This window comes from Arachis stenosperma, chromosome 8 (genome assembly GCF_014773155.1).
Source record: "Arachis stenosperma cultivar V10309 chromosome 8, arast.V10309.gnm1.PFL2, whole genome shotgun sequence".
In the NCBI taxonomy this organism is placed as follows: domain Eukaryota; kingdom Viridiplantae; phylum Streptophyta; class Magnoliopsida; order Fabales; family Fabaceae; genus Arachis; species Arachis stenosperma.
In genome coordinates this window covers 3,729,517-3,757,113 of record NC_080384.1, presented here as the reverse complement: position 1 = coordinate 3,757,113, position 27,597 = coordinate 3,729,517, and the positions used below count along the sequence as shown (strand labels likewise).

Here is a 27,597-nt window from a genome sequence, read left to right as displayed (position 1 = left end):
TATGCTAGATATAAAATGCAAAAGATTCTTCGCTTTTCAAAGAGTCCAGCACACTCAACGAGACATGTCATGTCTTGCATCTAAAAACAACAAAATCCGACAACGGGTGTGAGAACCTGAAGGTTTCTTGTAAGGTAATAATTTCAAATAGAGACTATATAAAAAGATATGAACCCGCTAGCAATCCTATACTCCAATCGATACAAGGTCCAAGCCTAGGGTTTTGCGAAATCAAACAGAGAAAAGATACTAAATCTCAGTTATTTTTAGTGATCACTAAATCTCAGTTCTTCCTAATACAAGTCATCATATCTCTCTATATCATAATTTTCCGAATTAAGTAATTCTATATCAAAACTCAGTCCGAATGATATCAATTCATTCTCAATGTTTAGTTTCAACCTCTTAAATTTTCAATTCGTGTCTAATGATTAGTTTAGTAGTAGCAACCACAAGTAAAAAAGTTTAACCACAATCAATGAACCACATTGCATTAAGAACAACCCTAAACCGTCACCATTGCCAGTGTAAGAGATATCTCAATTATTCAAACACATACAAAATAATACAAAAAAATATACAAATAGAGAGAACAGATAAAGCAATTAGCTCAAATGATGCATGCCTGTCCTACTGGCCATAAGCTCACATGTCGATTATAATGCCAGACCCGACACATCCGGTAGCTAACCCGGACATAGAACATCATATCACAGAGCAAGCGGGACTAAATGCAATCCTTGCGTCTACCCAAGCATGTGTTTCACACCATAACCCGAATTCAAGTGGGACAACGGCATAACCTGTACATCTACCCAGACAGGTGACAGAGAAAAAACGTCAGTAAAATTTTTTACAAAAATATTGTATTGCAAGTATAGTTCTAAACCGAAAATTAAACTTCAATCAACATTTAATGTGTTTGTCACAATACAAATCCAATAAAAATAAACCAAAGTATTTAAACCTCGGGTCGCTCTCAAGGGATTGTAGGGAAGTGTATTTATTATTGGTTATGAGATTGTATCTTTTTGCGTTTTGAGTTTAATAAGAAAGGAATGTAAATAACAAGAAAATAAACTAACAACTAAGAAAAGTCCTAGCAAGGGTCGAGAATCGGAATTCCTATCCTTATTGTCATTGTCAATTGTGATGGTAATTGCAAATTGCTCTCACTTAGTTAACCTCTAATATTTGAAGGAAAGTCAAGTGAGCAAATCAACTTGAGTTCACAAGTCCTAATCAAAGACTAGAGTTAGTGAAGCTCAAGCCAACTAGTAACTTTCAATCACCAACTAGCAAGAGACTTTGACAATTCAAGAGTCTCCAAATTACTCAATCCAAGCTAAGAATATAAAAATCTAATTTAAAATCCTACCAAATATTTTATCAAATACTTGGTAGGCACAAAATAAAAGCATGATAAAATTAACAAGGAATATTAAATCTAAATAACCAATTGCAAGCATCAATGACTAACAATTAAAGAGAGTAACAATAAACATGAAAAACAAAAATTGCATTAACAGAAATCAAATGTAACAAGAGCTCATAAACATAAAAATGGCAAAAAAAAGGGAAATTAACAAGAGAAGAAGGTGAACTAAAGTGCTTAAACAAATAAAAGTAAGAAAAAAACTAAATTAAAGGAAGATTGAACCTAAACTTAAAGAGAAATTGAAAGAAAAACCCTAAACCTAGAGAGAGGAGAGAGCCTCTCTCTCTAGAATTCTACATCTAAAACCTAAAATTATGTGAATGAAAAAAAAAGTAAATGATTCTTCCCTTCCAGCTTCACTCTGCAGCCTCTAATCAGTATTTTCGAGCCTGAAACTGGGTCAAAAGTAGGCCAAAAATTGCCTCCATCATTTTCTGTAAATTGTAGCACGTGATGCTCGTCACGCGTACGTGTCGCTGGACTTTTCACTGGCCACGCGTAGGCGTCAGCCACGCGTGCGCGTCGCTACCAGATTCTCAAAACATCAATTTATTGTGTTCCTTCCACTTTTGCATGCTTCTTTTCCATCCTCTAAGCCATTCCTGCCCTAGAAAATCTGAAATCACTTAACACACATATCACGGCATCGAATGATAATAAGAGAGGATTAAAATTAGCAAATTTAATGTCAAAGAAGCATGTTTTCAATCATAGCACAAAATTAGGAAGGAAAATATAAAACATGCGAATTATATGAATAAGTGTGAGATTAATGGATAAAATCCACTCAATTCAATACAAAATAAACCATAAAATAGTGGTTTATCAACAGGTGCCTTTCACCACAATCCTAGATGCAACTGGGACAATGCCACAATCCTTACATCTACCCAGACAAGTGTCTTTCACCACAATCATATTCATAGTCTTTAATCAAATTCACAAGTTATTAGATTTATTAGCCACAATTATTTACCAATTATTTCAATTCTATTAAGTCATGAGCGGGATGAAACCATTGTTCTCACCGCGTACGGGATAAAACCTCCGTCCCCACAACTACACCGCAACCACGAAACAAGCCGGATGAGACCTCCATCCTTGTCCAGTGTAGGTGCCAAAGAAAAATGAAATCAGTACGCAAGGGGGATAACACCCAAACCTTGCCACTAGCAGATATCTAATCAATATATAAGCGGGATATTACCCAAACCTTGCCAATCCAACCAATCAGGCCATACTCAGTTATTATTAGTGTCTTTTAGTAATTCATAAATGATTTAGCTCATTAAACGACATTACTTATCCATTTCATCAATTTGAATTTCATAAACCCCGAATCATATATTAGTTTCCCAATTTCATTAACATGTGAGCCGATGGAACCTCCATCCTCATCGCAGGCGGGATAAAATCACCATCCTCGCAACAACTTTATCCTATTTATCATGTGGTTATTCTGGAATTAATCAGTTCATCTTATTATATCACTTTCCAATGTATTCAAAGCTTAATTATCGGTTATTCCACTCAATACAGAGGTTAGAGAAGTTTATAAACAGACTAGGAGGGCTAAATAGTCCAAAATCATCATTTTCAAAAAATAAGATGTCATGCATACGCATGGATGGTTTCAATTCAGGAAGCCACCTCATGTGTACGCATGGGTCGTGCGTATGCATGGCCCCAACATTCTGCAAAATCTGCAGAATTTAGTTTTTGACACCAAATTTCAAACATGCATAACTTTTGCTACAAAATTCAGTTTTCACCCAAATTCAAACTCCAAGCACCAAGTTATGACCCATCGAAATTGGTCAAAATTTACTTTTTACGCAAAATTCTACACCTTTAAAATTATAATTTCGTAACTCCCTTACTTTTCAAATCAATAACCATTCTTTCCTTTCAATACCCAAATTTAAACCATACTATATACACTAAATCCCTCTTCATCCATCAATTTTCATCCTTAATCAATCTTCCAAATTAACACATTTAATCATTCAAAAAAAAATCCAAAGTTCACCATCATTCACAAGCAATCCAATATCATAAACATGCCAAGGGAAACAATTCACTCAATCAATTCCACCAACTTGTCATAACTTACCAAATAGGGGACACCTCACCCTAGCACAACCTTCAACCTAATTCTCATCACTTAGCCTTTCATAGGCGAACATACCACAATACTTTTCAATTTAACCATATATATGCATTATTACTTAAATTCATGCTAACACACATCATCATTTCAATCATCAACCAACACAAAATTCACATGAAGCACCAATCATCCACAACAACAATTATTTTCATTCAACGCTATCCTAGGAGCAATTAACCTAAGTTTTCACATAGTGTTACACAATGTCTATTCGAAATTAAGATCCGTAGCTTCGTTGACGGCGGTCTCAACCTCGGGAGAACTCTTCTTCGGTAATTCTAACCTCCACACCGATCCAAGCTCTACCAAAATCTACACCAAAGTGATCCTTGAATTCAATCCCGCACCAAATACAAGCTAACTCAAGATTCTACCAATCAACGAAGCATCAACCCGCAACAATCAACTCAACGATTAAGCTATTCATAACAAGATTCACAATTTTTTCAACCTAGGGTTTATAGAATTAGAAAAATTCAAAGTGAAAAAGCTTTTTTACCATAATCTACTCGAATTTGGGATGAAACTCACTTGAAATCCATGCTAAAGTACTCCTAAAGAACCAAAATCATAAGATTTCAACACCATGTATCCTAAAAACATGAAATAGAAAAGAATTTAAAAATGGAGCGAGGATTTCAGATTTAATCACCACAATATTAACATAGAATTGAAGAATATGAGAAGAGTAATGCGTGGCCACAAACGGCTCGCCAATTAGAGTTATGGATTGAAAGTTATGAGGATTTGAAGTTTTGATGAATAATGTCAAAAGGGTTTATTTTCTCACCTCTCTTCTTCCTTCCTTTAGGTAGCGTTTGTTGTCAGGTACTGAGACAGAGACTGAGAGACTGAGACTTAGTATCGTGTTTGTTAGTTTAGAGACTGGTACTAAAATGTCCCTTTTCACTGTTAATTTAGGTAGCGTTTGGTGGAGAGATAGAGACGGAAAGATTGAGACTGAGAGATAAAAATTAAGAGACATAGATTGTAATAAATCTTAATATTCTGTTTGATGCAAAATGGGAAACAGAAATTGAAATAAGAATAAAATTCTAATTTAATTTGTACAAAATGTAAAATTGAAATTAATTAATTGAAATCAAGGTATTTTAAGTATAAAATGTTATTAAAGTTTCAGTCTCTATTTCTAAAAATTTTAGTACTTTGTGTCCTTACTTTTTGAATGTACTGAAATATTAAAATTTTAAGGATAGAGACAACAATTTTAGTATCAATCTCTGAATCAATAAATATGATATTGAGTCTCAATCTTCTACTCTCTGTTTCCGTACCTCAAAACAAACGCTACCTTACCTTAGTATGAGATTTAGTAAAATTAAAGGGCAAGTAGTGTGGGACAGAAGTAGGGGTGTAATCGGTTCGGTTTGGTTCGGTTTTGGACCGAAAACAAACCGAACCGACCTGATCGGTTGAACGTTAATATCAACCATTCGGTTGGCTGCTTTCTGGACAACCGAACCGAACCGAACCGAACCAACAGCGGTTTGGTTCGGTCGGTTTTTTCGATTTTTTTATACCTAATAAATAGAATTTAAAATATCATAAAATAAAGTTTAAAACCTTCAATAAACCAAAATAACAAGAGTATATCACATCCAAATCCAGTACAAATTCAACTTAATTAAATATAAAACAAAGGCAATTATAAATGTCTAGCAAAACAACAAAAATAAACACACTTTAAACCACAACAGTCACTTTAAAACAAATAAAAACCAAACAGCCAATCAACCACCATGCTTAATCTGAATCCACACCAGACTCATCCTCATCTTCTCCGGTTGGTGCAATTTCTACAAAAATAAAACAAGAAAATCAATATAGATTATAGATTATAAACATAAACCATGAAAGGAACTACAAATTTCTTTTTTCCATACCTAATTCAAGTTTCTCAAACTCTTCAATAACAGAATTTAAATTCATTAACAGCTCTAACAGTCCACCAAAACAAGCATCATTAACAGCTCAAATAGTCCACCAAAACAAGCATCATTTAATACTCACCAACTGCCATATAATCAACAGAATTTAAATTCATTAACAGCTCTAACAGTCCACCAAAACAAGCATCATTAACAGCTCAAACAGTCCACCAAAACAAGCATCATTTAATACTCACCAACTGCCATATAATCAACAGAATTTAAATTCATTAACAGCTCTAACAGTCCACCAAAACAAGCATCTTAAAAATTTAAGGAATAAAAGGTGAAGGAAGTAAATGAGGTCAATCATCATATGGGACAGGTATTCCTGTAAGCATTGATTGCATGCCAAGAACATGTTTCATAAAATGGCACCAAAGAGAAATAGGAACAAATTTTTAACATCCTTTTCAACAATTCCAAGTAGCAATATGAAATAATATGCAATTTCACTTTCAAAACCATGACAGATAAAAAACAACTTTCAAAACCATAATAGATAAAAAAACAAGGCAAATACAATGAAAATTATGGACAAATAAAATAAGCTGTAGTCGGGTAGAACAACCAGCTTTGAAAGTTTTAGAGAAATCATAAGGAACTATATTCCCATCTTTAATGATCAAATAACAGCCTAATAACTTCAGCGTAAACAAGCTCTTTGATTATTAACATAAATATTTTTACATTTTAATCAATGTAAGGATGTTGAAAAGACCAAAGGAACCAGTAACACTTCACCCAATTTAATTTGTGTTCAAAGTGTTTCAACAATCATATATAAAAGGGCTTCAAAGTTACTACTTTTCTGTTCATATATTTGATAGAATACACAATATTCTTGCAATATAGAAATGGATTCTACTATCTTTATTCAACCACATAGTCATGCAAAAAGTAAATTCTTTATCGCCAAATACAAAAAGTAAAAACAGATACCAAGATCAGATTGCATAGTAACAAAGAATTTTCTTGGAATTGAAGTTCATAGAACAGATTCTATGCAGTTTGTCCCAAATAAAATATATAATAGACCTTCTATCAAAATTGGAAATGAGTGAAGCTAGTCTAATGCCTATCTCAATGATTTCATCCCTAAAATTACTATCAACTGCCACTTTTAGCCAGTTCATGCATAGTCCACTAAAACTGAATTCTAAAGCTTGACAGCTGGTGAAGCAGAGATCACATGGGTTTAGAATCTACTTCAAAAATTAAACATCAAACTTCATATTTCCTCACAAGCAATGTATTCAATGAATGTCTCTATTTTTCATCCAGGAAAAAAATTAAAATAAAAAAATAAAGCGATGCATTATCCTGTGAGTTCTTGATGCAGCCAATACAAACAAAATTTCTAGCTACAGAATTTCTAAAAAACATAACCACAAAGGCACAAACAGAATTTCTCAAAATCATAACTACAAACAGAATTTGTAAAAACAATTGTTCAGGTTAAATCAAGCACAATATCACTAAACAGAATCTCTAACAATAATTGTTCAGAATTTCTAACCTCCGAAGAAGATATTGTGGAGTTGCTTTCTGCAGGAGATGGCTTGGTGACAGGAGTGCTGCTCGGCGCTCGATTTGGACTGCGACGGCCACTGGAGTCTTGCTTGGCGACTGGACTGCTGCTCGGTGACAGGACTGCTTCTCGGTGAATGGATTGCTCCTCGGCGACGGCGACCCAGCGAGGCAGCGACGGCGACCCTGCGAGGCGACCCTGCGACGGCGATGACTGAAGACAAGAAGAGAGGAAGAGAAGCTAGGGTTCTCCTTCAGGGTCTCCTTCTCTCGAGCATGGTGGAATCGAAGGTGGAACTGTGGAAGTGTGGAACCGTGGAAGAGAAGAACAGAGGAAGAAGGCTAGGGCTCCGGATTCGCCATTCGCGTAAAAGAGAGGAAGAAGGCTAGGGTTGTGTGTGAAGTTGCCCTTTTATACCTAGGTTAAAGGGTAACTTGGTAAATACACACGATTGAACCTTCATTTTTCGGTTCGGTCCGGTTCGGTTCGGTTTCTGCCGAGTCAACCGAAAGCCGAACCGAACCGATCAGTTTACTTCGAAAAAAACAAAAAAAAACCGATTTTTTCGGTTTTCTAATTGGTTGTTGTAAAATTCGGTTCGGTTCTGCGATAATTTTCGGTCCGGTTCGGTAATTTACACCCCTAGACAGAAGGCACCAAATTGAGCACTTGTGCGAACATCTCAAGCACAAGTTTCTTTAATTCCAAGTACTTTTTATATTAAGAGGAGTCTTAGTGGGAAAAAGAGACTTGATTCATGAAGTTGGGTATGGGTGAAGAGTATAATAATACTAAAACTTTGGGCCATTAATTTAGGAGCAACATATATTGCAGAGCATCCACCCACACCCCACCGCCTAGGCCCTCAAACATGTGAAGTGGACGCGAAGAAAAGAAGCTTCCATTTTTCACATCACTACTCGTAGTACTTAATTGTAACCAACACAACACCTCTTATTATTGTTCTCTCAATCTCTCTCTGTTTCTCTGTCTCAGGCGAAGATGATGAAGAATAGGGAAGAGGGTGTAACGGCGGTGAGAAATGCAGAGATAGATACAAGGGCGCCTTTCACGTCTGTCAAGGAAGCTGTCTCATTGTTCGGTGACAAAGTTCTCGCTGGACACGTCTATGCTAATACAACCTACCTTAAACACCAGGTTCCTTCTATATATTTATTCATATGCACCATTTCATGCACCTGAATGATTATCAAACTGTGTGTATGTGAGTATATCATATTTCATCAATTCGAGTATTCCAACACTCATTCATAGTCACCAATTGAATTGATGCCACTGGGGTCTCTCTGGTTCAAGAGTGTTGTACCAGTACCACCAAGTATTATATATTTTGTTAAGGTTATTAGGTCTTTACGATTTAAAAGCTTGTAATTGAGTTTTTTATATTATATAAAAAATCATAATCATGTTTTTATTAGTTATTATTTCTAAAAGAAAATAATAATTTTAAAATATTTTTTTAGAATATTCTATAATTTATTCTACATTAAATACAAAAATAAAAATTTTAAAAATATTTTTTTTTAACAAAAAAATAATTTGAGATATTTAATTGAAAATTTTTGTATAATATAAAAATTTAATTATAAATTTTTTAATTATAAGTATTTAATTTAAAATTTGATAAAGTTATAAAAGTCAATAGAGTAACTAAATATTTTGTTAATTACATATTATATGAAGAAGTATAGGAATTAATTTTTAAATAGTTGATATTAATTATTTTTTTATGAAATTATTTTTAATTCTTATTTTTGAAAGATCCAATATTAAATTTAGGTTCTAGAATTTAAAATTTAAAATTTAGACATAAAAAAAGTTAGCCAAAAAATATTGGTTCACTAGTTAAAGAAAAAAGCTTAAGGATTAGTAAAATTTATTATTTTTGGCCAATATTTTTAATTATTTATCTAATTTTTTTAGTCTAACAATCTAATATTATATTTTTAACTTATATTTTTAAATAATAATAATTAATTACTAACCAAAATAATAATTTTGCTGCCCCTACCATTCTTCTTAGTTAAATTCGTGTTACGTGTAACTTTGAGAATCAATACCTTTCTTGCATTGGCGTGTGACAAAACCAACTAACTGTGTATATATTAAAATCTTAATTCCAAATATATATTTAATAATAATCTCTAAACTTTGCTATGATATTATGTAAGATGAGTACTATGCTTTGCTTGCAGCAGGGTACAAAGGGCAAATAGAAATGGTTATCATTCAAAGAGTAACAGACTGTGGAAATAACATTAATATATGCTTTTGTGTGTTTTAAACTTTTAATTTACTCTTAGCTTGGACATACCATATACAATATAATATACATTCGTTATATTAATGAGTTAAGCTTATTCATATATCACTTGCATATGTTCAGAGTGGAGAGAAGGAAAGTTATTGGAAGATCGGGGAGGTTGCGGCAGAGCTAAAGGAAACGCGAGAAAACTTGGAGAGAGCAAGAGAGGAAAGCATGTTAATGGCGCATTGTCTTTCTTCTCTTCAGGAAGAGCTAGAACGCACCAAGCGAGAGCTGCAACAACTGAAGCAAATGAGTGAAACAGAAAAGCATGTTGATGTTCATCCACCAGCAGATGATGAGATTGAAGAAGACGTCAAGTTTGTTGAGAACTTAACCACTTTTCAAGTTAAGAGTTCGAGATTCGAGGATGAGTTCCAGAAGAAGAGGTACGTCACCTTCGCCAATCCACCCTCAGAGTCTCATCATCATCATCATCATTTGATGCTGCAGCCTCCTCCTGAAAAGTTGGAAAGGCATCCTTCTCTTAGGAGGAACACGAAGAAGAAGTCCTTCATTCCACTCATTGGTGCTATCTTTTCAAGGAAAAACCCAACCCAACATTAACATCTTTTTCGCCTTTACATAAATAATTACCAAACTAATAGTTAATTACATTTTGTTTTAATGCTTGCTTTTCTTTTTAATTTCAGCAATAATAATACATTATCCTATATATTATGTAAAATTGAGATGAGAATATATGATTAATACTATTATCTATTATTGGTCCACTTCAAAATAAGAGCAAAACTAATAACTATCCTTGGAATGCATGTATCTTAAGATGTCCAACGTTGAACCAAATGATTTTTGCCTAATTACTTGAGAGCAGTGGATCTTTTCAATTATTTTACTAAAGTGTGATCTTTTATTATTTATTTTTTTTATATATTTTTTAACCTACTTAAAGAATGTAAGATAAAAGATCACATCTTATCAAATAATTAAAAAAATTAAGCGAATCATACTTTCTACAACTTTTTCCTGTTTACATCATGATAACCAAGTTTAGGATTGTTCAACTCCAAATCTGTACCTAGCGAGCATTCATTAGTGAGCATCAATGCCATAAATTTATAAGTCGTTGAAATTGTAGCAGAGAAGTGAGGAGTGTTAGTAATTTTTGTCATTTGTAGTTATCAAATAGCTATCAATAATAATTTAACGGTGTGAGATTAGTATGAAATTTCATCCAATAACTCACTTCTCTTTGCTGATTATATGCTAGCCAAAATTTAATAAAGTTACTAACTCTCTAAACTTTTCCTATGAAAGAATCCGCAATATATATACGTCTCTGGAAACATCCGACATTATTGTCTTTGTTCTATTATGTTGAAGTAATCAATTAGTATGAGTGAAGTATACCACAAATATGAAATTATTTTGTAATATTATTTATAGGCAGGGACGGATACATGGGGACAAGTGGAGGCCTGGCCCCCAGCTTTTTAAAAAAAAACATTAGTAGTAAAATTTAAGTCCAATCCATAAACTTTAATAATTTTTAAATTTTTTAAATCCCTAAATTGGCTAACAGAAACACTAGTAACTAGATTACCTTTCTTCTTTGACGTTTAGGATTCCTTCTGCAATTGAAGTCATAGCCCATAGCCACGCACTGACGCACTGCCCTCCACTCCACTTAATCATTGACCATTATCTTACTCTCACAACGGTACAACTATATACAAGACAAGGTACATTTTATTATATATTTTAAATTTTATATAAATTTCTTATTATATATCTTAAACAATTACTATGCAGATTTTATTGTTCTTGTTGATATATCTGTGTACTGTGTGACTGTGTATTAGTGTATATTATTAATTTGTCTAGTGGTTTTTTTATTTTTTATTTTTAGTAAAATTGATATAATTTAGTAAAAAAATATTATTAATTTATTATTGATGTTTAATTAATAAAAAATATTTAGACTTTATTTATTCATGTGAGTATATAATTATTTGATTTTTTTTTCAGGTAAAAAAAAATTAGAATATTTTATGACGAGAAAGCAAAGTAAAATTGATGCAATTTTTAAGAGAAAAGCTGCTGATAATATTGGAGTTCAAACAAATCAACCCTCTAATCTTATTTTACAAGAAGTTCAAGTAAGTGAACTCTCTAATCTTACTCAAAATACACATGAACATGAAGCTAAAGTTTCAAGATTAGAAAAAGATGTTGATATCTCTTTACTAGAAAGGGATCCAGGAAAGCGACGTCCAATTTGGCAGTATAATGTCAATGAACGTGACAAGATTCGTAGAGCATATATAATAGCTGGGCCATACCAACCAACAAATATTAGCTATCCAGCTTCTGGTAATAACAATCACCGTCGATATTTTTAATCTTCTTGGTTTAAGAAATTTTCAAGTTGGTTAGAATATTCACCAGAAAAATATGCTGTTTATTGTTTGCCTTACTACTTGTTTAGTAAACATTATGGTGCTCGCAATGATGGAAAAAATGCATTTTCAGAGTTAGGATTTAGTAATTGGAAGAAAGTAAACAATGGAGTGAATTGTGCATTTGTATGTCACGAGGGTTCTATTCCTAATTCTCCTCATAATTTATGTGTGAAATCTTGTGATGATTTAATGGCTCATTCTAAGCATATAGACAAAGTTCTTGATAGGCATAGTGATGAAACTATTGCAAATAACCGATTAAGGTTGAAGACATCTATTGATGCTATTCGATGGCTTGCATTTCAAGCATGTGCATTTAGAGGCGACGATGAAAGTCCTGGATCTTTGAATAGGGGAAATTTTATTAAGTTAATTAAGCTTTTAGCTTCATGTAATCAGAATGTTAATAATGTTGTCCTTGAAAATGCTCCTGGAAATGCTCAATATATATCTCCCGGTGTTCAAAAAGATATATTGCATATCTTTGCTAGAAAAGTGCGTGCAACAATTCGAGAAGAAATTGGTGATTCTAAATTTTGTATAATTATTGATGAAGCAAGAGATGAGTCAAAGCGAGAACAAATGGCTGTGGTTTTGAGATTTGTAGACAAGCACGGTTGTATTCAAGAAAGATTTTTTGATCTTATACATGTTTTTGATACGTGTTTTTTGACATTGAAAACAGAAATTTCATCAGTTCTTTCTCGTCATAATCTTGATGTTCAAAATCTTAGGGGATAAGGGTATGATGGAGCTAGTAATATGCGTGGTGAATGGAATGGATTGCAAGCTCTATTTTTGAAAGATTGCCCTTTTGCTTATTACATTCATTGTCTTGCTCATCGATTACAATTAGCACTTGTTTCTGCAACCAAAGAAGTTTGTTATGTTCATCAATTCTTTTCAAAACTTACCCTAATTGTGAATATTGTGACTGTTTCTCCTAAACGTCATGATCAGTTAAGGGTTGCTCAAGCAAATAATGTTGCAAACTTAATTGCCAATGATCAAATTGTGACAGGTAGTGGACTTAATCAAATTGGTACTTTGCAAAGAGCTGGAGATACTAGATGGGTGTCTCATTTGAATTCTGTACGTAGCTTGCTATGCATGTTTGATGCTACTTGTGAAGTTCTTGAAAAAAGCACTAAAGAAGGTAATTTCTCCACTCGTGGTGATGCTAGTGCTGCTTATGATGCTATCACATCCTTTGAATTTGTCTTTGTTTTGCATTTGATGAGAAATATTTTGGAAGTTAGTCATGATCTTTGTCAAGCTTTGCAACGAAAAAATCAAGACATATTGAATGCTTTAACTCTGGTTTCTACTACCAAGACTTTAATCTAACGAATGACAGAATCAAGTTGGGAGGCTTTCATAAAAGAAGTTATATTATTTTGTGAGAAACATGAAGTTAAAGTTCCTAATTTGAATGCAATGCATATTCCTAGAAGAGGCCGAACTCGCAAAATTGTTGACCAAATTTCAGTGGAGCATCATTACCGTGTTAATTTATTTCTGGCTGTAATTGATACACAGTTGGAAGAGATTAATGGAAGATTCAATGATAATATGGTGGAATTGCTTACTTTAAGTTCAATTTTAGATGCTAGAGAAAATTATAAGCTCTTCAGTGTCAACAAAGTATGTGAATTAATAGAACAGTTTTATCCAGGCGACTTCACTGACCAAGAGAAATTTCACATTAGAATGCAAGCTCAACATTATGAACTTGATGTTCCTAATCATGTTGAGTTAACCAACTTGTGCACAATTTCGGAGTTATGTCAAGGATTAACGAAGACAGGAAAGTCTTTAACATATCCTTTGATTGATCGTTTGATTCGCTTGGTATTAACTCTCCCTGTTTCAACTGCTACAACTGAGAGATCTTTTTCAGCTATAAATATTGTGAATAATAGACTCAGAAACAAAATAGAAGATGAATTTCTTGCTAATTGTCTTTTGATTTATATTGAGAAGAAGATTGCTGAAAGATTTGACACCGATTCTATTATCGATGAATTTTATGATATGAAGAATCGACGTGTACCACTTCGTTAGTAACAAGTACACATGTTTTTTTGTACTTTAAATATATAGTTTATGTCGTTATATTTTTGTAATGCATCTTACATTATAATTTATTTACATTTTTTTTTAATATTATATATATTATTGGCCCCCCACAATAACATTTCTGGATCCGTCCCTGTTTATAGGGGACTATTTGTATTAAAATGATTTTACGTGTAAATGATATTTAAAAATTATTAGATAATTTAACATATTTTAATAAATTGTTTAATATAATATGTGTTAATATCTCAATTATTATTTTTTGTATGAATCATATAAATAATCATCTTATACATAAGTCAAATTATAAGATAGATATTTTTATAAAAATATTTTTATGTAAAAATAATATTATAAAATATTAAATAATTTAACATGATTAATTAAATATAATTGATTAAATTATTTAATAGTTTAAAATATAATTTTTACGAAAACATCTATATAAAAGTAGCACCAAATTATAGCGCGGTAGTAATTTTTTTTGTCAGCGATGGTCCTTAGGACCGTATATGATTATGGTTAATCTAAAAATTAAATTTATTTTTAGTATAATCAAAAATTTAATTTAAGTTAATTAACTAAATTGATTTGAGGAGTGTTAGGATCACTTCAGGTTGGGAATCAGGGTCGTTAGGAGACGAGGGTTTTTTTTATTTTTTTTAATTCATAAACCAAACCACATCGTACTGTAGGCTTTTTTTTTTTGGAAAATAAATAAAAAAAACTATTATTTTTACTCACAAAAATTTTAAACGCTAACAAATTTACTTGTGAAAAAAAGAAAATTATAATTATACTCATAAAAAAGAGTTTCATACAATAAAATTATTCACATACTAAAAACTTATCTAAAAATTCTAAATTATCATTTTTTTAATCTTAATCTTAATATCTTTCTTTTAAATCTCAATATTTTTTTATTTTTTTTATAAATTTTTTCACTTTTATCGTCATAACTACTACCACCACCATTGTCACTAATTATCAGTCTCATCTTTTTTCTCTTTTACTGTTACAACAACACCACCACCATTATCACCACCAAAGCTATGTTATGCTCGATGAGAGTGAGAATATTCTTGAGTCTATGACATCTAAATTCTTACATAGCTTCACTCGGCGTCCCACTTTATTATGAGTCTCTCTCTCGCTACTGACGCACCCAAGTTTCTTTCTTTCTCCACGTACCGTTTTCTCTCTCTGTGAAACACTCAAATAATGACCACTTTTTTCTCTGACTTCACTACACTCTCTTTTTGCAATTTCGAGTTTGTGTTCTATCTCTACTGTTGCTCTGTAACCTCTCTCCGGCGTGACTGTAATATCTGTACTCATAGTCATCACTGCTACTTCTAAGATCGACGATGGAACAGTGGTGATGATTGCGGTTTCTCAAGAGATGGTGGATTTGGATTTTGACATGGCTGGTTTTGAAAAATCCTAACCCTTTAGCTCACGATTTGAAAAAGAAGATGATTGGAGAACAAGATGAAGAAGAAGAAGAAGCTAAGGTCAAGTGAAACAGGTGCTGCTTTGCCATTGCCATGCTCGATCATCGTTGTCGTTGTTGTGACAGTGGAGAAGGAGGAAGGTGAGGCTGACGGTTGGTAGCGACGGCGGCAGTGGTGTTAGTGAAGGAGGTGGTGAAATTCATGAAAAGAAGATCTGGAAGAGAAGTATTGAGATTAGGGTTAGGAAAAGGGTAATTTGAAATTTTTAGGTGATTTTTTAGTTTTGGTTAATTTTGTCATACGAAACCTATCTTTTCTTAGTACAACTATAATTTTTTTTCTTTCATGGGTAGAAATGGTAATTTACTCAAAAATAAATAAAGCACATTTATCATAATTGAACCGGTAATTAATTCGGTCATACGACCGAATCACTGGTTCAATCAATAGGTCATTGGTTCACTTGATTATCAAAAATTAAAAAGCATGTCTTCACAAACATTTTAATAACAATCAAATATCAATTCTTAGACATAACTAATATTACAAAAATAGATAATAAATTAGTCACTAGTACAAAATACCTTCTCGATTTAAATGAACAAGAAAAACAAATCAATAAATTGATGATTAACAAACTAACCAAATTCAAATCGATTCCTATAGCAACAAATTCATCTCATCGATAATTTTCAACAACAAATTCAATTATAATCATTTTTAGCAATAAAAAATTTAGCTAAGTGATTATTTCAGTAAGACAACAATAAATTTAAGGTTCAGTGATGATAATTAGTAACAAATTCAACTCAGTGATGATTTTTAGTAACAAAAAAATCAATTAAGTGATTATTCAGCAATACAGCAACAAATTTAAGGTTCAATTAGTAACAAATTCAACTCAATGATAATTTTTTACAACAAAAAAATCAATTAAGTGATCATTCAGCAAGATAGCAACAAATTCAAGGTTCAATTAATAAAAAATTCAATTCAATGATGATTTTCAGAAACAAATAAATTTAGGCTAAGTGATTATTTCAGCAAGACAACAACAATTATAACATTTGGAAGCATCAAGCATAGCTTATGATCCAAAGTCCAAACTCTCAAAATGGAGCACCATCTAAATCCATCCAAAACATTTGTAAGATATGTAACACTCTACCACACAAAACTTTACGCCTAGGACGTAAATTAAAGGTGGTGAGGCGCCACGACCTCTAAAACAAAATACGTAAATAGATATATACAAATAATAGTTTAACGAGGAGTCTTGAAAGAAAAGTTAAACAAAACACCAACAGAAAAAGCGCATCACTCTCAATCGGGTCAACGCAAAAAAGTAGATAAGTTATATATATATATATATATATATATATATATATATATATATATATTAAGATCAGAGTTTTAAGATACAGAAAATTGTCCAAGCTCCAAAAAAGTTAGGAGGTCTGAGAGTGGGTGATGTAGTTATTCGGAATGCAATTTTCTTGTTCAAGTAGAGGTAGCGATTTTCGAAGGAAGATTGTCCATTATGGAAGAAAATTGTATGCTTTTGAAATGATTTGAATCTAAACATAGTATTCTGTTGTCATCTTGTGCCTAAAAGAGGAGGTCCATAAAAGGATATATGGCAGTTACAGATAAAAAAGCAACATGTGAGAGACAATATGATCAAAGGACTATCTTTGGAGGTAGGGGATGATAGAAGAATTTGATTCTAGGAGGATAATTGGCTACCATGTGGTATATTGAAAATCGTCTTTTCAAGACTTTTTTCGGTCTTAAACCAAAGCGGATCGGTAATAGAAGATTGTGGGTTTTGGGATGGGGTAAAGTGGATATGAAATTTTTAATGGAGAAGATAATTATTTCAATAGGAGTTGAATTTAGTTAACCAACTCCATAGAGTCCTTCACTCAGTCAAATTACCTAGTGTAAAAATTTGATAAATTAGGTGTTTATCCTACTAACTTTTTGTGTAGGTTTTGCAATCTAAACTAATATTGGAAGATATTACAAGTTACAGTTTTACTAGTTCTATTTGGAGGAGTTTGGTACCACCACGAGTTAATTATTCACCTAATTTGTATTAGTGGACAAGGTCAATACTAAGAAGAGATTAAATAAATTTGGCGTTATTGATCAAAATAATAGTATTTGTGTTCTATGTAAAAAGGATAATAAGAATGATTATTACTTATTTATTGGTTTTGAATTTACTTGGCAGGTATGATATGCTTGGTTGTTTGCTTATGATAAACCATGATTTATTTCAGGGAACAATTAAGCAACATTTTAAAAGTTGGACATTTGTACTTGTAAGAAAAGAAGAAGTTAACAGGTAGTTGATTGGTTTTTTTCCTATTATTTGTACTTGTAAGCAACATTTTATTTACTTGTCTAGTACTCTTTGCATTGTTGCTCCACTTTATTGCGTTGAACTTTTTGTTTAAAAAAATTTTTTTAAAAAGATTCATAGAATGTGATACTTACAAATTAAATTAAATTAATATCTGGTATGGTAAAAAATAAATATGAATTTATTTTAGTTTAATTTTTTTTAAAAATAATGTCTTTTTAAAACTAATTTATAATTTTTTTGTATATTTAAATAATTAAATTTGAGATAAATAGATAAAAATTTTAGACGCTAAAATTTAATAAATTAAAAATAATTATATATAATTAATTTGAAAAGATTATTTTAAAATTTTAAAATTTTTTAGTAGTTATTTTAAATATTTTTAAAATTATTCAAAATTATTTTATACTTTATCTTAAATATTGATCTGTTTGTATCCAAACACATATACATTTAACTACTATTCGTATAAATTAACATTTCACATCAACAATTATCATTAATGATTAACAAAAAATTTTATTATCTAACAAAAATAAAAACTAAAAAATATTTTATATATTTTAAAAGTTAAAAAACTAAAATATCTAATTATAAAAACTTTAGGATGAATTCGAATAATTGCTCTGTAATTTTTTATAGACCCTTATAAGTAAATGCTTATTTTGAAACGGTTCCAGTTTCCAAATACCTTTTTTCAGTTTTCTCGGCTTCCTTCCCTCTTTGTATTCTCTACTCAACTCAATACTCTTCTCTCTTTCTCTTTCTCTCTTTCAGGGTATAATTTCCGCGCCGGCGATATCAAGCCGTAAAGTCTCATCGTCGATTTCTATCATACTTGCTTCTTCCGCTTATTCTGCCCCCGAAAACTCAATAGGTTTTATCTTCCTCTCTCGCTCTCTCTATTTGCTTGATTTTGCCATTAGCATATACTATCAGATTAAATTAAACTTAATTGCTGCATTATTTTGGTGTGTGTTGACATTTGAGCTTCAAATTTTGAAACTGATCTTTGTTTTATTTGCTATAGGTTCGCCCTTTATATTCTAAATTCAATCGTTACTCACTTGTTTAGACAGAACACCCAAAAAAAATCGCGATTTTCTATCTCATCAATAATATATGAAACCATTGTATTCAATTTATTTGATTTGATTGTGGTTTCAAACTCGCATTGGACTAGTGAGGGAACTGGCTTTCCCCGCGTTTCTTCCGTAAGAAGCTAAGCATAATCAAATCATCAAAATTTTGTAGTGACCCTAATTTTGTTCATAATTTCCATTTCAGGTATATAACAAAATGATAGGATCGTTTATTACCCGGGCACTTGTGTATGTCCTAACCTCTTACTGTGTATTATATTTTTGGTTTTTGTCATAATCTTTTAATTTTGAGGATAAGATTTCTATTTATGTGCTTGCAGAATGGCTTTTGGCTATGCCTACCCAGCCTATGAATGCTATAAAGCAGTTGAGAAGAATAAACCAGAAATTGAGCAACTTCGCTTTTGGTGCCAATATTGGTATAATATTGATTTTTCATTTGACCGAAGCTTACCTGGTGGTGAATACCAATACCAACTTTCTTTTCTCCCTTGTGATGCAGGATTTTGGTCGCTCTTTTGACAGTTTTTGAGAGAATTGGTGATACTTTTATATCATGGTACAACATACATCCACTGCTTTCAGTTGAACAAATAAGGAAACTGTTTTGCTTTCATATTTTGTTCTTGTCTTTAGAGTGTTCTTCTTGTAGGGTCCCAATGTACAGTGAAGCTAAGTTGGCGTTTTTCATATACCTGTGGTACCCTAAAACAAAGGTATAACATTATTCACTGTTGTAAATCTGATATTACTTTGTTCTTTGCTTTCAAGTTAGATTGACCTGTAACGCTATACTATATGACTTTTACGTGTGTTAGGGGACAACATATGTATATGATTCCTTCTTTAGACCATATGTTGCAAAGCATGAGTCAGAAATCGATCGCAACTTGTCAGAACTAAAGACAAGGGCTGGAGATGTAGCAGTTTTGTATTGGCAAAGAGCTGCTAGTTACGGCCAGACTAGAATAGTTGACATTTTGCAGTATGTTGCTGCGCAATCAACGCCAGCACCTCCCCCTGCTCAGGTAGCTGATGTCTATGTATTGCTTTGAATACTGTTTTTTTTTTTTTTTTTTACGGCAATGTGACTTAACTGTAAGGTCACTACTCCATTTGATGTTGGCATATTGATCAATTAGCTTTCTTTGTTAGCAAATATTTGATTGGTCATCAATACGTATTTTGTTTTCATGCTTCTTTACTGCATAAATTGCCATCTTCAAGGGTTTCAATCTTCTGCTTTATTCTGAAAAACTGTCTCTTCAAATCATAGCAACGACCAGGTGCAAGGGTCCGTCAAACTGCACCAGCTAATCATCAACCAGCTGCTGCAACAGAAATACAGGCTGAGGATCCTCCTTCTCCTACTTCCCGATCATCTTTAAGTCAGCAACAGAAGGAAGTAGCAGAGATGAGTTCTTCACAAGTGCCTAAAGCCGTTTTATCTGCAGCAGGCATAAGTACCCAGAATCCTACGCCCCAGTTGATCAACCAATCAGCAGCACCTGCAGAGACAGAGCCAATGCAGATTAATGCAGCAAATGAAAGTGAGAACCCCTCTACAGAAGAGACAGTAATGGAAGAAAGCATTAGGGTTACACGTGGCAGATTAAGAAAAAATCGATCAACTGCAATGCCTTAAGTCAGTAAAATTTCAATTGTCAGGGTTGGTGGACAAAGATTGGCGTCAACTTCTTGTAAAAAACTGTAAAAAGGCATACTTAGATTAAAATTTCATTTCTTGCTTTATTTTTAATTTTGTTTTGGCATGAAAGACTTGGTAACTTGATGCCACTTCATATGAACTCAGATTCCCAATCCCAAGGAATATTGCATCAGCTGCTTTGAATAGTTGACCTTATCCTTAAGAGGGGGAATATGTTAACACTTACATGGAAGGCACATTTGATGAAGGATAATTTGTCCCATGGCAGTTTGACATTTTTGAATGGATGTATTTCACCTTAGATAGCTGAATGTGTGGGGTGGAAATACTTGAGAGTAGGTGACGCCCAAAAGAATATCGGGGAAGAACATAGATTCATATTTTAATTGTTTGATTGTACAGATATGATACTTTGATTGACTGATTGACATTAACATGGGAAGTCAATCTTAACCACACAAGGTTGGTTGTTCTCTCTCGCTCTCTCTCTTTATATATATATATATATATATATATATATATATATATATATTGCACCGAAGATATTGGACTGCAAAAATTACACCCAAATGAGTTCAGTTTGTTTGTCCAATATATGCTTGAACGAAAAACATGTGTCAATATATTTTACCATCCAACAATTTTGATATGTTTTGAAATTAACCTTAACATTACTAATAGCACAAATTCGCAACATTGTTGTGCCCAAGCATGACAATTTTAAGATGTTAAAGGGCCTTTATTGCAGCTAGGGTTTTGGTTGAGTGGCAATATATGATGTTTCTTGATATGCTGTATCCGGATTCGGACTTGGTAATGGCAAAGTGGTGGATCGGACTCTTAAATGTGTCTGTGTAAATGATAAAAAAAAGCACATTTATTTACCATTTCTTTCTATTATAAAACAATGAGAGCCAGTAATAGGAAAACATTTATAGAATACCAGGTTTGCATGCTAAGTTATTTTGTCGTGAATATCAATATTCGAGCGTGTTATCAGTTTCAATAATCATTAACTACCTCGAATATAATACCGCAAATATATAAGAACTCGCTATATGAATTGAATAATTTGGCACAGCAGCTTTCGCCGCATGAATTTGTCTTCTTACTTGACTGAAAACAAAAATATGAAACACACAATACATAACTTGCAGTTGCATAGTAGTAAAATAGATATTTAACGTGAAAAATGTCACATAACTAAGTCTTGCATAGAATTTCACTATTGTATAGAAAGGTCACCCAGATCCTGGGCCGCAAAAAATACCTCATCAATAGTGGAATTTGATAATTTCCACGAGTTAACTCATTTCTGCTCCATGCCAAAAAACAAAAAACGTTTCTACTCAATACATGTCGGATGCAATACTCTACCTACCAATTTGGTGTTGCTTTCATGCACAAAGGGTGTTATTTCCATACATCAACATCATTAGTATAGCTTCTGCAAAAATATCTAATATCCAAAACCGGAGTTGGTTTATACTTTATGGCTAAACTCTGCCACATCTATGCAAAAAATCAACCAAACAGCTTATCTCTTCGATCTGCATACTTATACTGCCAAGGCAACAGCTGAGAAAGGGAGGGAGTAACAAAAAAGGCCTAACATTTACAGTTTAAATTGCTAGCCATTGCCGTTTGTGTCATCTCAAAAGTTAGCAGCAGCTTGTATTTACATACTGATGATTGCTTCTGTTAGAAGTTATTGTTAACCCACAAATCTGTTAGGGTCACTCCAGCATCTGATTCAAACCAATAGTCATCATCCATCTGCAAATAAATCAATAGATTAATCACTATGGTCTTATTTTATTTTATTTTTCTAGGTTTTGGTTTTCAATATTCAAAGTAACAAGTTATTCATACTTTAAATTCCATAGGAGTAATTTCTTGGATTCCAAATGCCTCTGAGCCTGGGGATGTTAAAACCTCACAAGGATTTTTTAGATCAGCCTCGCTTTCTGATAATATCATGTCCCTCATTTTGCAGTGATTACCATTCCATGATGGATCTATTAGCTTCACCTGCTCGATAGTATCACCCTTACACTTAAGGCCTTTCTTGCTTCAAGCATTAAAATGAGAAAACATCAGTTAAAAGACCGTATTCAAAAAACAAAAATCTAAGACTAAAACCAACAAGGTGCATGGAACACATAAATAAGCACATAAAGAGAACTTCAATAAGGTGGAAGCAACTTTTGGGAGCAATGTTACAGAACACAATACCTCAATAGGTATATATATATTGGTCCAGTTGCACTTCTAACAGTCATTTTGTAATGCCGGAAACCTAACTCCTGCATATTTGTGAATTAGCCATTTATTATTCCAATAAACTTTAATATCATAAAATCTATCGGTAGAACCCACCTGATCAGGATCGGGAACCTCGACAACACTAACTTTCGGAGCCTTGATTGCAATAAGCTCTTGGTTCTATACAAATAGTTAATAAGTGTAAGCACTTGTAATATATAAACAAAGTTTGATAATTTTTTATGTTTAAGGAAAGGAAATTGACCTGGAAGCATGGAAGGTTAAGAATATCTTCATTTGTCAGGAAAAGGTACCTAATAATCAAGCAAGATCACATTCAGGTAAGAAAAACAATAACAAATTCGCAACTTAATATAACACAGACCTCAGAAAGTATATACCTTTGAGAATTTTCATTTTCCTCCAGGTTTTTTATTAGCTCTTGCTTTTGCCTGAGAATTTAGAATGATAGATTTTTAAATAACAGAAAGGTTAATCATCAGAATAAACAATGATATTAGTGGAAAACCTTATACAATCATCAAGTGCAGATTCTTCAGCATACAGACTTTCAACTTCAGTCTGCAATTAAACAAATCAATGTCATAGAGTTCCTGAGTAATTTGCATACAAGTTAATCAACAAATAAAAATGATCAAACAACCTTAAGTCTTTTGAGTTGATAATCCAGTTCTTGGGGTCCATGTCCATTACATCCCCTGTTCACAAGGCAAGTTAGGAATAATCATGTCATATATTCATGATAAGCAACAACAAAGTAGCAAACAAAAGAATAGATGTTTACTTCCACCGTATATGATTCTTTGAAGTCTTCTCTATCAATCCTATTCCTTCGAGAACATTTGTAATATCATAAATTCTTCGTTTTTGAACCTGCCCATAGAAAAAAATATTAGGGTAGCATGCATAAATATATTTTGCTAGGGAAATTAGAGGGAGGAAAAATCATTGTGTGAACCTCCAAGGTCTCAGCAGTTTTATTTAAATCCAAGGTACCATAGTCAGCCGCTTCAATCAAGCAGACAAATTTCTTGGTTAACAACCCTGCCATTACAAGAAAGCACCACATTAATGAATAAATCTCTTCAAAATATCATCATTGACATTTAGCATTACAGATGGAAGAATAATTGATTATGGACATACCTAAGGAACTGTCATAACGACAGTTGTTAACTGCAGCCAAATGAGGAGCTTCTGGTATGAAAATTTAACCCCCACATAATTTATTCAAAGAAAGTAAAAATAACAATGTGAAAAAGCGAACAAAAAATTAACTCAAGAGTTTTAAAAGAAAAAAAATAAGATTGAGAAAGTTGTTACCAGTAGCATTAGGTTCGTGAGTGGCATGTTTTGTATATCTGGAAAGTTTTGACTTGGTGGTTTGATTCTCTGCCCTAATGGGAGGCTGAGTTTGATTGTAGAAAGTAGGAGGTAGTTGACGATGATTACTTGTGTGATTGTGATTATGATTATTGAAGTTGAAACTATTGATTGCACATGTTTGAGTCAACTGCTATATATACATAGGTAGTTCAAGTGTGAGCAAGTGGACATTCTACAAAATAAATTAATAAATAAATTAATGATAGTTAGTATTTAAAACTTATAAGCAAACTCAGCTAATTATATTATCCATCACCATCACTTCCCTCATAATAAAGTGTTCAAGCGGAATCCCCTAAAGCGTAAATTGCAGAATTAACATAACATAACATAACAATTAAGCGTGATAATATTGAGTATTAATTAGTTTTCGATTGTAAAAGAAAAAGAAATGGAATATAAACAAGAAAGAACTCACGGGTGGGTTAGGGAGTATGGAATGGGAAAAGGATTGAGAAAGAGAATGAGAATGTGGATGGAATCGATGCTTTAATTGGGATTTTTTATCCTTCCCCAAAGTTGACATCACTGGTCAGTGTTGCGCCTGGTGTTATGTGTTTCTGTTAGAGAGAGAGAAAGAAAGAAGCGGTGACTGAGTGAAAGAGTGACTTCAGTTCGAATGATCACGCCACCCGCCTTTTGTTCTCTCTCTCTGTATATTTGGGCTTCGCCTCCATTCATACTCTTGGCCTATTATACTGCTCTTTTTTTTTTTATTTCCGCCACAACATACCAAACAAAAGTGTGTCATCCTGACCCCAAAAAAAAAAAAGTATGACCTATTGGCTATTAGAATATACTTCATGAGTGGATACATCTTGTTTGGGTGAATTTTTTAAAAAAAATCTTTTTTTAATTTTTTTTTTAAATCTTATAAAAAAATAAAAATAATTTTATATTTAGATATCTCATGTAAAAAAATTTTTATTTATCAATTATGTTTGGATATAACCATATAAAAGTATTTTTTTATTTATTTATTATTTGAAAAATATTTTTTTTTAAGAAAAAAATCTTTTAAAAAATTATGTAAATTACAGCTTCTAGAAAAATATGTTTTTATAATTTTTTTAGTGTTTTTACTTTTACTACGCAAAATTTGCCAAACACACTAAAAAATAAAAAAAAAATTTATTAAAAAAAGTTTTTTTTATTAAAATAATGACGTCCAAACAAGCACCTTTTCAGGCTAGAAATACAATAAGAACAGAAGCAGGATTCGCAATTTTTCGACATAATTAACATAATCGAAATCAAGTCAACCATGTTTTAGTTTCAACTAGCCTTCAAGGATTCCAAAGAAAAGAGGGGTTACCTGGGAGGGTGGAAACGGAAATCTGCGACAGGCACGAAGCTGAAGGGGAAGAGCGGTTTCAACCCACGGCATTGCAACGGCCTACTAACGACACCAGCAACGACATTATCAACATAGGGAGAAGGGACCGCGGAGGGGACGCCGAGGGACTTATTGCTTGGCGGAAGGTTAGGCGGCAGAGGAGCAGCAGCGGCTATAGGACGACTGTGACATCAGGAGCTCCATGGCGGAGCCAAGTGCACCACCAGGAGCTTCAGCGAGACATGTCTTTGGCGCGGAGCGGCTGCGGTAGAACCCAAGTGGAAAAGCTGTGAATTCGGGCTGGTGACATCACTGAGGAGGACCAATTAAGGCATCAGCTTCATGCATCAAGTCCTCGGAATTCTGTTAGAAGTTTCGATGACAATGGGAGAGCGCTGAGAGATTGACTTCGAGGAAGAAGAGTTGAGGTTCGATTAGGGTCGGGCATTAGGGAGTTGGGTCGTTGGGTAAATTCGGGTTCTGGTTATTAGGTCGGGTTAGTTCTTTGGCCCAAGTCCAAAAAAAAAAAGAATATACTTCCTGAGTAGTTCATATATACTTGCTGATTCAAAAATATTTATGCCCTGCAATCACAGGGGAACACCAATGTTAATGTTAATGTCATTTTTTTATTGAATTGTTGGAGAAAATATAAGCATAGTTGTTTAGTTTCTTGCACTCTTAGTTCTAAGAATTGGACTATTTTTCTTTGAGTGGTTATTTACTTGGTCCTAAATATAATGCTGTATAGTCAAGCACTCATGCCCCCACAAAATAGGCCTCAGATTTAGAATTAAAGGATCACATATTATAATTTAAAATACTATAGTATTGTATTTTTGGTAGAGATAAGGAGTAATCTACAAACCAACAAAATATACTCTATACGACTATAACATTACAAACACAACTATAATTAGAAGTGATAAAACTGAGTTAGAATTTACATCAGAACTATAGTGAAAATATAGTTTCTCAGCTACTATGCATATTTCTCATCATTAATTAACTGGAAATAATTTTGCTATATTTACCAATGAGTTAGACTAGAATGGCATGTAGTTATGGTTCTAAAGCAAAAGAATGTAAAATGATGCTTTTGAAATTAGCATGCTATATGGATATTTACATTTTAATTTATATATATTTATAGATTTAATATTGTTGAAGTTTTTAATAATTAGATATTATGATTTTTTATTTAAAATAAGATAGTCAATCGTGATGTTTTTATGTCGGAATTTCTATAGAGTATTCGACTTCTAAATTACTTTTTCTTCCAACCACATCATTTGAGCAAAGAGATCGATCAATAGTTTAGGACTACTGTAAGAAAATCCCTGATGATAAAAATAAGACTCAATGTCAATATTGTTCGAAAGTGATCAAGTGTAAGAATAGAACAAGTATAATGAGATCATATTTTTTTTTAAATAAATTAAAAAAAAATATTTCCACAAATCCGTTATTCCAACTTTAAATTCCCAGATACGCCTTTTTTTTGGGATTTAGGTCAAGTTCGCTGCACCCCGGTGAACATGTATCTTCATAAATTTCAGATTGGGTGAGAAAAAAAAGTTGGTAACTATTATTATCGTCTCTAGGGTACATAGAAGTATACAAGAGTACACAGGAATAAGTCGTATTTTTTTTTTGAAAATAGTGATTTTTTTAATTTATAATAAAAAATTCTTGTTAAATATAGTTTATTCTGGTGTATTTGTGTATTTCTAGAAATGATGATAATGGTTGCCATTGGCGTCGACGATATTGAAGAAGCCATGCTTGTAGTTTGTGTACTTTGGAGACGATAATAATGGTTTAAAAATTTGAATTTCGTTCTCAACCGAGAGAAATTGGGTGAAGTTCGCCAGGAGTGCGGCTAACTCTATAAAATTATAGAAGTTCGTTGGGGGTTGGGCGAACTCATCCTAAACAAAAAAAGCGCATTCCGAAAATAAAAAAAGGCGCATTCCAAAAATTAAAAATTAAAGTTAAAATAACGCGTTTTTGGAAATAATATTTTTTTATTTATTTCAGAAAAAAACCATGAAATCACATTTAAAGATTTGCATA

General features: G+C 32.6%; 4 protein-coding genes across 8 annotated transcripts; 3 read left to right on the top strand and 1 right to left on the bottom strand.

Annotated features, from left to right (window-relative positions):
- Positions 1 to 8,065: 8,065 nt before the first annotated feature.
- Positions 8,066 to 10,044, top strand: LOC130946904 (WEB family protein At1g75720-like). The gene is made up of 2 exons (XM_057875799.1): positions 8,066 to 8,246; positions 9,496 to 10,044. The coding sequence occupies exons 1-2, from the start codon at positions 8,091 to 8,093 to the stop codon at positions 9,979 to 9,981; spliced, it is 642 nt and encodes a 213-aa protein (XP_057731782.1). The 5' UTR covers positions 8,066 to 8,090; the 3' UTR covers positions 9,982 to 10,044.
- Positions 10,045 to 11,426: 1,382 nt separating this feature from the next.
- On the top strand, positions 11,427 to 12,578 carry LOC130945257 (uncharacterized). Its single transcript, XM_057873988.1, has 2 exons — positions 11,427 to 11,748; positions 11,908 to 12,578. Exons 1-2 carry the CDS (start codon positions 11,427 to 11,429, stop codon positions 12,576 to 12,578), a joined length of 993 nt encoding a protein of 330 aa, XP_057729971.1.
- Positions 12,579 to 18,429: 5,851 nt separating this feature from the next.
- On the top strand, positions 18,430 to 20,964 carry LOC130943611 (putative HVA22-like protein g). Of its 2 annotated transcripts, XM_057871555.1 has the most exons (7): positions 18,430 to 18,618; positions 19,029 to 19,072; positions 19,165 to 19,263; positions 19,347 to 19,403; positions 19,497 to 19,560; positions 19,663 to 19,872; positions 20,121 to 20,964. In XM_057871555.1, exons 2-7 carry the CDS (start codon positions 19,041 to 19,043, stop codon positions 20,487 to 20,489), a joined length of 831 nt encoding a protein of 276 aa, XP_057727538.1. In that variant the 5' UTR covers positions 18,430 to 18,618; positions 19,029 to 19,040; the 3' UTR covers positions 20,490 to 20,964. The 2 variants fall into 2 exon arrangements, with proteins under 2 accessions (XP_057727538.1, XP_057727537.1); XM_057871554.1 differs by having other exon boundaries at positions 19,347 to 19,560.
- A 751-nt stretch (positions 20,965 to 21,715) lies between these two features.
- On the bottom strand, positions 21,716 to 24,817 carry LOC130946326 (transcription factor E2FC-like). Of its 4 annotated transcripts, none has more exons than XM_057875017.1 (13): positions 24,604 to 24,817; positions 24,123 to 24,315; positions 23,946 to 23,996; positions 23,758 to 23,843; positions 23,584 to 23,672; positions 23,443 to 23,497; positions 23,308 to 23,360; positions 23,180 to 23,230; positions 23,044 to 23,092; positions 22,893 to 22,958; positions 22,749 to 22,819; positions 22,386 to 22,584; positions 21,716 to 22,289 (listed from the first exon to the last, which is right to left on the bottom strand). In XM_057875017.1, the coding sequence occupies exons 1-13, from the start codon at positions 24,709 to 24,711 to the stop codon at positions 22,215 to 22,217; spliced, it is 1,146 nt and encodes a 381-aa protein (XP_057731000.1). In that variant the 5' UTR covers positions 24,712 to 24,817; the 3' UTR covers positions 21,716 to 22,214. The 4 variants fall into 4 exon arrangements, with proteins under 4 accessions (XP_057731000.1, XP_057731003.1, XP_057731004.1 ...); XM_057875020.1 differs by having other exon boundaries at positions 23,946 to 23,993; XM_057875021.1 differs by having other exon boundaries at positions 23,946 to 23,975.
- Between the last annotated feature and the right edge of the window lie 2,780 nt (positions 24,818 to 27,597).